At 41.9% G+C, this 14,562-nt stretch overlaps 1 protein-coding gene across 2 annotated transcripts in view; it reads right to left on the bottom strand.

The window, feature by feature from the left end:
- Window positions 1–14,082, bottom strand: part of DCLK2 (doublecortin like kinase 2) — a 170,822-nt gene extending 156,740 nt beyond the window's left edge. For both annotated transcript variants that reach the window (XM_003790212.3, XM_012805407.2), the window contains exon 1: window positions 13,653–14,082. In XM_003790212.3, the coding sequence (XP_003790260.1) occupies window positions 13,653–14,073 (421 nt within the window). In that variant the 5' untranslated portion in view covers window positions 14,074–14,082. The remainder of the gene's footprint in view (window positions 1–13,652) is intronic.
- Window positions 14,083–14,562: the final 480 nt, after the last annotated feature.

The following is a 14,562-nucleotide window of genomic DNA, read 5'->3' as shown; positions in this document are numbered from 1 at the left end:
AAAAAAAAATAAAGTAAAAGTAAAATTAAAGAAGTAAAATTATTTGGATGCCTTTTATTTCTTCTTGCCCGGCTCTCTTGCTAGCATTTCCAGCACCATGTTGAACAGAAGTGGCACGAGGAGGCAAACTCACTTTGTTCCTGACCTTAGAGGAAAAGCTTTCAGTTTTTATTATTTATTTATTTTATTATTTTTTTTTTTGCAGTTTTTGACCGGGGCTAGGTTTGAACCCACCACCTCTGGTATATGGGGCTGGCACCCTACTCCTTGAGCCACAGGTGCCACCCCAAGCTTTCAGTTTTTGAGTATGATGTTGGCTGTGGGCTTTTAACATATGGTCTTTATTATGTTGAGCTAAATTCCTTCTATACCTAGTTTGTTGTGAGTTTTTAATTACAAAATGGTGTTGAATTCCGTTACATGCTTTTTCCGCATTCTGTATCTATTGAGTAGATCATGTGATTTATCCTCTAAAATTCAAAATATATAATAGTAAAAAAAAGCAATTAACAATGGACAAAGAATCTGAATAGACAATTCTTCAATAAAACATACAAACGGCCAACAGATATATAACAAGATGCTCAATGTCACTAATCATCACAAAAATGTAAATCAAAGCCACAATGAGATATCCACTCATTCCTGATAGGAAGACTTATCAAAAAAATATAAATAAGTAGTGCTAGAGAGGACGTAGAGAAATCAGAGCCCTAGGTACACTGTTGGTGAGAATGTAAAATGGTGCGGCTACTGTGGAAAACACTGAACAAATTACAAATAAACTACCATATGATCCAGTAGTTCTACCACCAAAGGAATTGATATCGGTGATAATCAGACATCTGCCCTCCCATATTCATCATAGCATTATTCACAATAGCCAAGATTAAAAAAAAAAAGTAATGTTCAGCAGTGAATGACTAAAGACAATGTGGTCTATACAATGAAACGTTATTCCATCTTTAAAAACGAAGAAAATTCTTCCATGTATCACAGGTGAACCTGGAGGATATTATGGGAAAGAAATAAGCTAGTCCAAGAAGGACAAATATTGCATGATGTCTATTCTATGAGATATCTAAATAGTCAAACCCACAGAAACAGTTGAACAGTGGCTGCCAGTGGCTGAGAGAGGGAACCTCAGATGTTTCTGAATGGGTACAACGTTTCAGTTATGAAGATGAATAAGTTCTAGAGATCTGCCCAATTAATTGTGCCCAGTTAATAATACTGTATTGTATACTTAAACCTGAAATGGTAGATCTCATGTTAATTGTTCTTAACACACACAGACACACAAATTACTATTAGATATGAAAAATAGCTACTTTGTAATCTTAGGTAGTCAGAAATTTTAACACCAGCTTTAGCCTTACTAGATAACTCCCTCATCCACCCCTGTTAAAGAATTTACATCAACTGCCTAACACCACTAACTAGTCTGTAACTACAAACTATCATGACATTTGTGGCAGAAATTCAGTTTTGCAAAATTTAGACATGGAGACTGTGGAGTGGAAGCAAGCACTGAACTTTAGGATGAAAAGGAAAAGCTCTTCAGAAGTCTACAGCGCAAGGACTCTTCAAGCTTACGTTTAAATTGGTGAGGTAGAAAAGAGCCGAGGAGGAAAAACACGGGCAGACACTCCAGGTATCACACGGGCAAATTCTTAGGAACCTAAATGTTGTCCTATCTTACAAAACTAAGAAAAATTACTTCCAAAAGAAGCAACCAAGGAAAATATATACAAGTATGTTTGCATCTATAAGATAACTGAATGTCCTTCAACAAGTGCAGCATTTATGAGATACCGAGAGAACTATAAATTTGATGTGCCTATCTTCGTTTTAAGTACATCACAGATGAGTCCCCACACCCAGGTAGTTAAGAAAAACACAGGGTGAGGAAAAGTAAAACTGATTTAGTATTCCGTCGTGTCAAACAAATTAATTAGGTTTCTTGGCCAAACTACACATAATTTAAACTTATGGGAATTAGCGGAATAACACAAAAAAGTACTGCTCTGGTCTGAAAGCTGTCTTCATTCTATACTCGTTTATTGTGTCTCTGGAGTATTGACAACATATTTGCAACATGAGTAGGCCAGCCCTTCCTGCAGAACAGGGCTGTGGGCACACAATGAGATTGTTTACCTCTATGACTGATGCTGTTTCAACACATCTGAAGGCAAGAAACTGAACCAAGTCATCTCCTATGTTCCCATCCAGGGACTGTGATACTTCCCAACAAAAAAGTGGTACAAAAGTTACTCTGAACATCTAAATATTTATGAAGAAAGAGGTATGTTCACAAATCCTTGTTTTAGTATTGAAATTTGGGAGGGGCTTAAGACCCAAAAATTCGCTAAAAATACAAACAAAAATCCTATCTACTACTGAAAAAGCTTTGTGCCTTACCCACTGAGAAAGACACTGTACCTCGTCTCCTGGTAGGCTGGAACCTACAGAGCAGATCCATAATCTGTTTTTCCTCTTCACACATGAGCCAAGCACATTCCACAGTCTACAAGAGTTGACTATGGTGGCCTGGCACCCATCGCACAGTGGTTACAGCACCAGCCACATACACCGAGGATGGCGGGTTTGAATCTGGCCCAGGCCAGCTAAACAACTGCGACAAAGCCAGGCATTGTGGCAGGTGCCGGTAGTCCCAGCTACTTGGGAGGCTGAGGCAAGAGAATTACTTGAGCCCAAGAGTTGGAGGTAGCTGTGAGCTATGACACCGCAGCACTCTACTGAAGGTGACATAGTAAGACTCTGTCTCCAAAAAGGAAGAAAGTTCACTATGGGAATTTTAATTTTTTATTAGATGATAAAACTTAAAATGTTAGTATCAACCTATTCTGGAAGGTCTGAACAACTATTTATAAGTTAAATAGAGTGCCTATAGTCCCAACTCCTTTGGTATCAACTGGTTGGTATAACTGTCAGGAGTTAATGAGGAAAAGGAGAAATGGACTTAATAGATGTAAAAGACATGTTCACAGCAAGCTAAGGGCAGAAGAAAGAATTTTACTCTGCAGAATAAAGGCTCATCAGTAGTGCAAATCAGACTCAGTACATGGCGCTCTAAAATACAGTCTACTTACCTCAGTATTCAGAACCACGGGGGCACTGGGAACACATTCAGTTTGAGTAAACAGTACCTAGCTTTATTCTGCTTTACATTTTTACTGGTTATCCAGTTTTGCTGGTATTTACATTGTCAACGCCATGTAAGATCTGAATGTATAAGCACCCCTACTTTTACATTATAAACGTTTAAGTGACAATATAATTAGAGTAATTAAGGCAATACTGGGCTTCTGCAACATGGATACTGGATTATTATATTTTTCATTTTTAAGTGGTCCAAACCTTGCTAAAGTTTGAGGAAAAACGCAATCTTAAGGATACTGAGTAAAAGAGAGACCTTCACATTGAAATGTAACCATCTAATATTTGCAGATAAACTGAGGCACAATGGGTACAGGGTCTGCCCCTCAACAGGTTTATCTGGGTAACGGAGCTTACCCAACTCCTGGAGTCCTTTGCTTTAACACCTTACACCTTTGTCCCTTAACCTCTGACCCCTTCTTCCTTCATCCTTTTATTTTGCTGCGAGTCGAAAAGGAAAATTTAGCCCCTACTTGTAAGCAAGCAATTGATAACGATAGCTCACAAAGATGTGCTGCAAATGATGAAGAATTCAGAAACTAGATGTTTGTCCAAAAAGAAGTGACAATGTTTTTAAGGTATTAGAGGGAAAGGAAAATACAGCTTGAATATCCCTCAGCCAAAATGCTTGGGACCAGAAGTATGTGAATTGCAGATTTTGGAATATTTGCGTTACATGGTGGGTATCATGCAGGCCTTTGACATTTTCAACACTGTCTTTATACCACGAGAAAAAAAATCTGTATACCATGAAGCAGAGAATCAGCAAAAATACAGTAATGCACAGGTTTTCAGTTGGCACACCAGGCCTGCACACCTGCCATTTAATTACACTTGTGGGCATCCTTACATGGGGGATGTATCTCAGCTCAAAGAGGCTGGGAGGGTCTGTCTTCCCCTGGGGGATGCTGAATTGTTCATTTATTTATTTTTATTTTATTCTCTTTTTAAGAGACAGTCTTGCTCTGTTGCCCAGGTTGGAGTGCAGTGGCCCAGCCATATAGTTCACTATAACCTGGAATTTCTGGGCTCAGACGAAGAGCTGTCAGACAGAAGTAGGATGAGCCTTACATAGTTCCAAATGGTGGCTCTAAATTAGAAGTTTTGCTGTAAGACACTTGAGGACCACTACCATTTGTCAAGCAGCCACTGCATGCTAGGACCCAGAATATTCATTATGTTGTAATTTGTCAGAGGCTTTTACCTTATAGACTAAAGCAATGGGGAAATATTGATTTGATGACTGCAACTTAAGTACTTTTGATTACACTATAACATTTACTAACATCTGAAACATAGTGACTAAAATAACCTACCATTATGACCTACTGTGTTATCTTATATTTAGGTATTTGTTAAATTTTGGTTGCAAGTGATTATAATCTATCACAATAGATGTTTTAAGATATTTTCATTTAGCTCTTCCTTTTTCACATACTTCAGATTAATTTTAAAGTAATAACAATGTAATTATTTCTCAAAGGCAGTGATTAGTGTTCTCGTCCCTAACGTCCTTGCTCATCATCTTGATCTCTTTACTGAGCAGTATTTTTACTTCATCTGCTGAAGAATCAAAAGAGAAAGGAGGATAGGAATTTACTACTAGTTGTGTTCATGTTCATTAAGCCTGTGTGGGAGAGAGAACTTGAGAACTTGAGAACTTGAGAACTAGGCCTGGAGAAGAAGAGGGGAAAGAGTGGTGGACAGGGGAGAGAGAGAAAGAAAGATGGGGAGAGAGGGGTATGATGTTTAAAATAAGAATAAATGCTAACAATGAACAAAACTAAGCCTCCACTATGGCACAGAACTCAAGGCAGACACTGAAAATATTTAGGCAGCTTAGAAGAATAATTTTGTGATTTAAACACATACATACACACACACACACACACACACACACACACACAAAGGTATGAGAATTTGGCCATGATAGCTGTCCAAAGAGAAAATTTAAGTCAGGGATTTCAGATACTAATGAAATTTGTAAATTGTTAAAACACAATATTCTGCATCATTTTTCTTGAAGAAAAACTTATTACAAACTAAAAGACAAAAAGGGGCAAGAAATATTTGCCTTTCACATGAATTTATTCTACCTCTATAGATGTGGCCAACTATCCAGCTAGCTGTCTTAACTAAGAGACATTTCAGATTGGGCTCAGTGGCTCACACCTGTAATCCAACATTTTGGAAGGCTGACGTAGGAGGATCACTTGTGGCTAGTCTGAAACCAGCCTGGACAACCTAGCAAGATCCCGACTCTATTTAAAAAAGAAAGAAAGAAAAGTTAGCTAGGTATGGTTGTGCGTGCCTGTAGTCCCAGCTACTAGGAAGGCTGAGGCAGGAGGATGGTTTGAGTCTAACTAAGTGTTTGTAGTTGCAGGGAGCTGTGATGATGCCACTGCAGTCTACCCTGGACAACACAGCAAGACCCTGGAGAAGAAGAGGGGAAAGAGTGGTGGAAAGGGGAGAGAGAGAAAGAAAGATGGGGAGAGAGGGGTATAGGGGTCAGGAGGAAGGGGGAGAGGGCAGAGAGGGAAAAGAAAATAAAGAAAAAGAATGGGGGAAGGAAAGAAGGGAAGGGAAGGGAAGGAGGGAAGGAATGAAGAAAGGGAGAGAGAGGGGGAGAGAGAGAAAGAGAAGGATTTTTTTTTTTAAGTTTTTGGCCAGGGCTGGGTTTGAACCTGCCACCTCCAGCATATGGAGCTGGCGTCCTGCTCCTTTGGGCCACAGCGCTGCCCAAGAGAAAGATTTTTTAAAACATCTATATCTATCTATTCCATTAAAATATCTTACACATGCCACAAAGTAAAATTAATTCAACAAACAATGTATGCCAGAAGTATTTGTTGCATACAATAAAGGAATAAGAAAGACAACTGTGGTCCCAGCCTTACTGGGTTTATAATTTTCCCTTTCATGGGATAGTCTATGGAGAGAATCCTCATATGTCATTAAGATATTGCAAGAACTCCATCTAAATCCGAGTAACTATATTTGACCACAACATCTGGCCAACTTGTAAAGAGGGACATGGAGCCACACAGAGCCAAGAGTATTTCTCTTTCCTACCCCCAGAAGTAGTTCCCAAGTTCAAAGAACTTTAGAAGTAAAAGTGGCCTGTCTTAGTCCACTGAGTTACCATAATGAAACACCAGAAGCTAAGTGGCTTATGAATAACAGAAATTCATTTCTCACAGTTCTGGAGACTAAAGATCAAGGTGCTGGCAGATTTGGTGTGTGCTGAGGGCCCATTTCCTGGTTCTTAAATAGGATGGAACAGGAAGACCCTCACGCAGCAGAAGGGACCCACAAGCTGTCTCGGGCTCTATCACAGGGCACTAATACCATCCAGGAGGGTTCTGCCCCCACAATCTAGTCACTGCCTGCGAGGATTTGAATATGTTCCCCAAGGTTTGAGCTGGAAATTTAATTGCCATTCTAATAGTGGTAAGAGGTAGGGCCTTTGAGAGGTGATCAGATCATGAGGGACTACCCTCATAAATGGACTAAGACCATTACTGTGGGAGTGGGTTAGTCACAAAACAGGGGAGTTGGTCTGATTCTCTCTGTCTCCTGCACTTGCTTTAGGAGATGGTAACAGATGCTGACACCACGCTTTTGGATTTCCCAGCCTCCAGAACTATAAGACACAAATTTCTTTCTTCTTTTTTTAATAAATTACCCAGTTTGTGGCATTTTGCCATAACAACAGAAAATGGACTTAAGATTCTTCCCAAAAGCCCCCCCACACACAGAATGGACTCCATTTCCTCACAGGTAGAGAACACAGCAATTAGGAATACAGAAGTCCAGAAGCCAGGGAGAAAGAACACAAGAGACAGCCCCCTTCTTACCACTAGTTCAAGGTGACAATTTCTTTATATCTTGTCTGAACCTCGGCTTCCCTATCTGTAAAATGGGGGAGAGAATGCAGCAGTATTTCATGGGGTATTCCAAGGGTTAAATGAGATGGAGTTAAATAAGTGTCTCACACAGTGATCGCTACCAGATGCTGGACGTTTTATGGGCAGTGCTTAGGAAAGGATCTCTAATCTTTAGGGTAGCAGCTTATTTTATCAGCGAAAGGGACAAAAACAAAGTAGTGGGTACAGGGGCAGGTGGGGGTGAGGAGAAAAGACCTAGCCAGGTAGTTTAGACCCTGCAGCACGTCTTGGGCCTGCAGGTGATAAGGAAAGCAGTTTGACAATCATCGCCCAAGAGAATCTTTCCTTTCTGAAAGAGATTGTTTCTTTTGTGTCATATCCCAGGACCATAAAATATCCATTCCCATCCTTTAAAACCTCATGAAATATTGACCTGGTCTTATAAGTTTCATAATATTATGTCATACTCTAATCTCCCAAATGCTCTCCCAAATGCTCCCTTTCTTCCCCCAACTTTCTAGAATCGCTTATTCTTCAAATGAAAGTTTCTCTTCCCATTACCTCTGGGAAGAGATTATTAAGCAACCGTATTTGTAGCACATCAGATTTTCCTTGTTTTAAGAAAATGAGATGAAGAAGACAGTCATATTTACAGATTTACAGACGGTATTGTGGCGGTGTCATTCTCTCCACAACAGTGAGTTAGCCCAGAATTACCTCAACTATTTAACCTTTATCTAAAATGTAATATAAGTCTTCAAACTGTGTATTTTTATAAATATCTAGAAACAACCCTATTCAAGCTTAGTTCATACAATACTTTCTTTGACAGCCAAAGGACTTAGAGGTAAAATAATTTTCTAGGGCATTTCATCAATGAATTGAGTGTGTGTCCAAAATCCCTGACCACAAGCTACTCTCAATCTAGGGTGAAATATATACAATATGCTGCTAGACTACAAAGCTAAGGGTTACAAGAGAGATAAAGAAAAACACTGTACACAGAGGAAAGGGCTATACACTTGACCTGAGGCCTTTGCTCCAACATCTATTTCCTCTGGGAAACCTTTCTCATCACCCTATCCCATCTCATTACCGCCCTGTTCACAGCACTTCGCTGAAACCATCCTGGATATGTGTGCATGTTCACTGTCTCTCCAGTAGAATGTGCACTCCTTGAGGAAAGAGACTGTCGTGGAGCGGTCCCTAGCACAAAGTATGTCATCACTTAACTGTTTGGACAAACTTCCCAAAGGCCTAGGAAGAGACTTCACAGAGGGGTGATATTTGAAGCAGGCCTTAAAGAATCTAGGAGTCGGCTTGGCGCCTATAGCTCAACCGGCTAAGGCGCCAGCCACGTACACCTAAGGTGGCGGGTTCGAATCCCCAGCCCGGACCCGCCAAACAACAATGACGGCTGCAACCAAAAAATAGCCGGGCGTTGTGGCGGGCGCCTGTAGTCCCAGCTACTTGGGAGGCGGAGGCAGGAGACTTGCTTGAGCCTAGGAGTGGGAGGTTGCTGTGAGCTGTAATGCCACGACACTCTACCCAGGGGGACAGCTTGAGGCTCTGTCTAAAAAAAAAAAAAAAAAAAAAGAATCTAGGAGTCTGGCAGATAAAGAAGGCTTCCCAGATTTAAGGCTCAACATGAAACTGCCATGCCCAATCATCACACTTGCCTTGAAGACTACTTTTGACTTCTCTGTGCAACTATCTCATAATTCACAGGTTTAAGTTTCTTTCCTCCTAACTATAACAAATTCCAAAAATTTAGTTTCTATTACTGCTATTAAAAAAAAATTGTTCATTTTTTACTTACTGGCACCTGTGGCTCAGTAAGTAGGGTGCCGGCCCCATGTACCAAGGGTGGCCAGTTTGAACGCGGCCACAAAACTGCAACAAAAAAATTGCTGGGCATTGTGACAGGCACCTGTAGTCCCAGCTATGCAGGAGGCGGAGGCAAGAGAATTGTCTAAGCCCAGGAGTTGGAGGTTGCTGTGAGCTGTGATGCTATGGCACTCTACCAAGGGTGATAAAGTGAGACTCTATCTCTAAAAAAAAATCATTCAGGAAAAAAAGCATAATCTAGGTTCTTATGGGAAATTCATTTTTACTCAAAAATTCTCAGCAACCTGTACATTGGTTTCTTTACTACCTTCAAAGAGACTGACCTAACCAAACAGATGAAGTAAACTAGGTTTGGTAGAACTTCAGAAACCTCAGGTGTTTTATTTCTGTAGAATCTTTCTTCAATGTTCAAGTTCTCTTAATGAAGGAATGGCAGTGTCCCTTATCAAAACAATCAAAATTCACTCATATGCCAAAAATTCAATCAGCTTACTTAGCATTTATGAAGGAATAAAAGATAGAAATAACATGACATCTTATTTTGGAATGAGAGCAGCAAAGACAAGGAGCTATTAATTTCTTTAGCACTTCAGAAAGCGCCATTTCTTGCTTGGTAGTGGGATATCTGCAGCTTCCTCCATTCTCTGAAAAAAAGGGTCTGGCCAGAAAGGCAGTCCAGGCCATCATACACTCCATAAATAACCACTCAGGTAGGGAAAGGGCACACATATTTACAGTCGCAGAGGACCTAACTTCCTAACTAAGGTGATCTGCCAACTTCTCATTCTACAGCAAAGGACATGGAGGCCACAGAACTGGGGTGAAATTTTTCTCAAATCACCATCAGCAGAACTCAGGAATCCTGACTTGGTCAAGCATTGTTTCTGCTATTCTTGGTTATGTCTCTTTGGGATATAAAAGCTTTATGAATATAGCCAGAATGCTCAGAAGTATAGAAGATGCATGGAACAGGACTAAGACCAGGAAGCCTGACTCAGCTCTGAATAAGAGAGCTTAAGAACCAGTCATCTGGACATCCTGTGTTGACTATTAGAGATACTCTGAGCTCAGCAGGCTCATGGCTTCAGACAGCTCAATCTCATTATCCCCATATTGATCGGTATGAGTCATAGTCCTCCTGCAAGAAGAGGTCCCCAATCCAGTTTTAAAGAATAAACAGGATTATAGTATACACAACATCAATTCAGTGAATTTAACCCAGCAAGGGCTGGTAAATCGATAAAACGAAGGTGCCTATTGGTTGAGTGTAGTGCTGAAAGAATGCCAACTAACACTAGAACACAGTCCCCGGAGATACTCAAGGTCAAGAGTAGGAAAAAAATATCTGAGCAATGCAAATGTCCCCTTTTATCATCTGAGGTCAATGAGATTGGGGCTGGGAATGAATGCCTGTGCCCTGATGTTGAGTTATCATTTGCTATTTTTCACTGAAGACATTTTAGAAAACAAACAGTATCTCGTAAACTGTAAGTTTCATGGGATGGAAGAGGCTGAAAATGAAGTTGTAAAATACTGCCTAAGAGAATCATTATTAAAAATGATCAACTAAAATGAAATAAAGCAATCAATCCTGACAACATGGGCAATACTATATACCTATTTTACTCACGCAAATAAATATGTTCTTAAACGGATGGTTACTTCTTCCACAGGATAAATATGAATATTTGAGCACACAATTTTAACTAAAAGTTGAAACTATATTTTGGAATTATTGATAGTGAGCACTGATGATTATTTCCTTTCTTTAAATGCATTGCTATAAGGTATTCCATTGATTTGGTGGGAAATTAGACAAAGACTCATTATCAGAAAGAATTTCACATGACAAAAGAGGGCCAAAATTTTCTTCATTTTAAGTAATTTTACCATATGAAAACCTTTTTCAAAGAACTGATCAAGGCCAGTAAAACATTTTCGCTGTGCAAATATTTGTTAAAATTCTATTATTTACCATATAATATTCAGCATAATTCCGAATCTACTTATGGTTAGTATTTTCCCCAAATCTCCAACCATCAAAAAATCAGTGAATGGGGTGGCACTGTGGCTCAAAGGAGTAGGGCACCGGCCCCATATGCCAGAGGTGGCAGGTTCAAACCCAGCCCTGGCCAAAAAGTGAAAAAAAAAAAAAATCAGTGAATGAATGATTTGAAGGAAATCTGTCAACCATCCATTTGTAGTTGAAACTACAGTTTGAAAATTAAGAGTAGTTGGACCATGTATCCCCTGGGCAGTACCAGACTCAAGGTATAACATGTGTTCTAATTAATGCATGTGCTTACTGGTAATCTTAATCAGCTCTCCTATAATAATAGTCACCTTAATTTTTGTAGCATATACATTACTACAATTACTTGAGGAAAAGATACTAACATTGTTGACCTTTCAGAGATCACATCAGGGAACAGCATTCCAATGGCATGTAAGTAACAAGGGCTTAAGCAATAGGCATTGCCTTGATCCACTGATTGAACCACAGTGCGTCAGTTAAAAAATAGGTTGCTCTGTTTTGAAATATCTAGGCAAATGTGGCTTTTAAGTATTTAACATGATACTGTGATAAGATCCTATTAAGAAGTTAATTGATGCCTCCATACTGAACCTCACAGTCAAAGCATTCTATAATAGACATACTCTTATTTGACAATGCGAATGCTACTTTCTTTGCATTACTATTGTTATTGCTTAATACTTCGTTGCAGCAATCGTCTGATTTCTTTTATGAATATATTTATCTTCATTCATTCTTTACAAGGTTTTTGTTTCTAGTCCTTATCTTAAACATTGTTATTGTTGTTAAATTTTAAGACTTTTTGATTTTGTGAAGGCAAAAAGTGGAAACCTAGTAAACACATGTATATGGAAAAATAAAAATAAATAAAAATTAAAAAGACCCTATTAAAACTGTATCTTCTTTTTACTTATCCTTCTCCAGTTATCTTTTCCTCCTTGAGAAGCCTTTAAAAACAAAACACACAACTGGGAAAATGTGTGAAGTCACACACACACACACACAAGCATAAACTGAAGAGACAACTTAATTTGGCTGGGTCAACTTCTAGGTGGGGCAGTGAAAACTTCTGATAACAGTGACTAACTAGAGAAACTCAACCACTTTCAGGAGTCCTCAGTGTTGCTACCTTAGTACAGTGAACTACAGGTGACTACACATGCTGCAGGCACTCTAAGCAAAGCACACTGCTTAAGTTTCCTCATCTATAAAATAGAGATAATAATTTCAGAACATAAGAGCATGTTAAGAACTATAAGAAAAACATCTGACTTGATGTTCAGTTTCTTCTCTCTGATAATTTCTTCCTCCAATATTGCTATGACTATAAGGAATGTGCCATTTGCATTAAGAAAGATGCGAGAGGGCTGATTGTACACAAATGGGCAGTCAGCACATTGTTGGGTTCTGCCTGACCTTTCTGCATGCTATTCAGAACAAGAAAGAGACTTTTTTTTTTTGGAGACAGAGTCTCACTGTGTCGCCCTGGGTAGTGTGCCGTAGTGTCATCATAGTTCACAAGCAAGCAACCTCAAATTCTTGGGGTTTGAGCAATCCTCTTGCTCACACTCCCGGATAGCTGGGACTACAGGAGTGTGACTTAACACACAACACCTGGATAGTTTTTCTATTTTTCATAGAGACAGGGGAAGGGGGGGGGTCTCACTCTTGCTCAGGTTGGTCTTGAACTCCTAAACTCAAGTCATCACCTGCCTTGCCCTCCCAGTATCCTAGGACTACAGGCATGAGCCACCAGGCCCAGTCCAAGAAACAGATTTTTAACTACTGGTAATGCTTTTTCTACCTGAAAGGAAAGATGAGAAAATATCACAGGAATTCAAGGATGACCCAACACATAGCCAACAGTTTCTTTGAGTAAGGTAGGGTTGACATAATGGGATTATTAATTTACAATAAGCCCCAACTGCTGATTCCAATGTCCTCTACCATTCTAACTAGCTAGTCTCAGTAGGGAAGAAGGGAGGAGAGATTGACCTTGACTCACCTTATTTCCAAGGAGATGTGGGAAACCCTTTAGCACAGTGATTCTCAGCCACAGTTGCACATTAGAACCATCTGAGGAGCTTTTAAAACTACAGATGCCCAAGCCACACCCCAAAGTAATTTCATCAGACTATCTGGAGGTGGGGGGCCAGGCATTCATATTTTTAAAAGTCCTTGGTGTGATCCAAGATGCAGCCAAGGTTGAGACCTGCTGACTGGGATCACCCCTGTCACCTCCTGTACCTTCTGCTGCAAACCAAACTAAGAAAACCAACCTAGAGCATTTCACATGCAGCTTCTTAGCTGAGCAGGTACTATAGGATCCTGAATGCAGAGTCACACAGATGGCTGAACAGACCTTAAGGAAAAGGGATTACCCAGCTTCTCATGGGAGAGCCATTATTTCAAACAGTTTGCACTTCAACAATATGTAAGTTCAACAATCTTCAGAGGTAACACCGACAGCTAAATTTGCCTCTGACCATTAGGATTATTATTCTCGCATTAAGGGACAAACGTCTTGGGAAGGAAAATCAGAGTGTTTTGTGGGCGTGCGCCCCACACACATAGCCTACAGAGCAGACGGAAGCATGCAATTCTCGCGGCCGCCAGGAAAGCACCCCGCAGGCTTCCCACCGCGCCACTGCACCTGCTGGCGCGCTCGGCCGCACCTGCTGCGCCGGGCCCTCCCCGCCTACCTTCCAGCAGCTCGTCCAGACTGGTGACCTTCCGGCTGCCGTCGATGGTGTAGATGGTGCGGACGCCCTGGGGCAGGTTCACATTGTCAGACAGGGAGCGGGTGAGCTCTATCAGGAGCGCATCGAAGGACCGGAAGCGGTCACTGGAGATGGCAAACACCAGGCCCTTGAAGTAGCGGTCCCCGTTCCTGTAGAAGCGCGCCTTCTTGGCCTTCTTCTCCGAGCTGAGGGCCTGCAGGGTCCGCGTGCGGTAGAAGCTGCAGTGGGCACTGTGCGCTGGGCTGGGGATGAGCCCGTTTCCCTTGGGGCCCGAGCTGCTGCTGCCCCCAGAGGAGCTGGGTGCCCCTCTCCGCGACCCCGGCCGCGGCCTTTTGTCCCGTTCCTCAAAGTGCTCCAGCTCAATACTCCTGGTGCTGGCCATCGTCGCTGCTCCAAGGGTTTTTCACAAGAAGTAAAAAAAAAAAACGTTCCAGGCAGACTAGCGGCAGAGCGAGAGCCAGTGCGGGGCCGTCTGGCTGGGAGGGCCCTTAATGCGCCGGGACACCTGGCTCTGGCATCCCGCCCTCTCCTCGCAGGTGGGGCCGCTGTGCCGCTGGCCCGCCCGCGCCCGCAGCTAAAAGTGGCCGCAGCTTTGAGCTGCCCGGCTCATTGTCCAGAGCGCCTCGCTCCGTGCCTCCAGCCGGCCGCGGAGCCCCACGCCCCCCCAAGCGCCTCCTCCACCCGGCCACGCCTCACAACTCCCGCTCGGGAGCTTCCCGGGAGAGTCAAAGTTGGGCCGCCCCAGGCTTGCGCCGGGCCCGCGGGCGCACACAAAGCTCGGGCGCCCGCCGCGGCTCGCGTCCGCCTGCGCTCCCGGGAGCGCCGAGGGGAAGGAAGGAAGGAAGGAAGGGGGAGGGGCGGGGAGCGTGGG

The sequence above is a fragment of the Otolemur garnettii genome, unplaced genomic scaffold (genome assembly GCF_000181295.1).
Source record: "Otolemur garnettii isolate 467f Iridium unplaced genomic scaffold, OtoGar3 scaffold00041, whole genome shotgun sequence".
Lineage (NCBI taxonomy): Eukaryota > Metazoa > Chordata > Mammalia > Primates > Galagidae > Otolemur > Otolemur garnettii.
The sequence above is the reverse complement of the archived record's forward strand: the minus strand, read 5'-3'. Positions and strand labels throughout refer to the sequence as shown.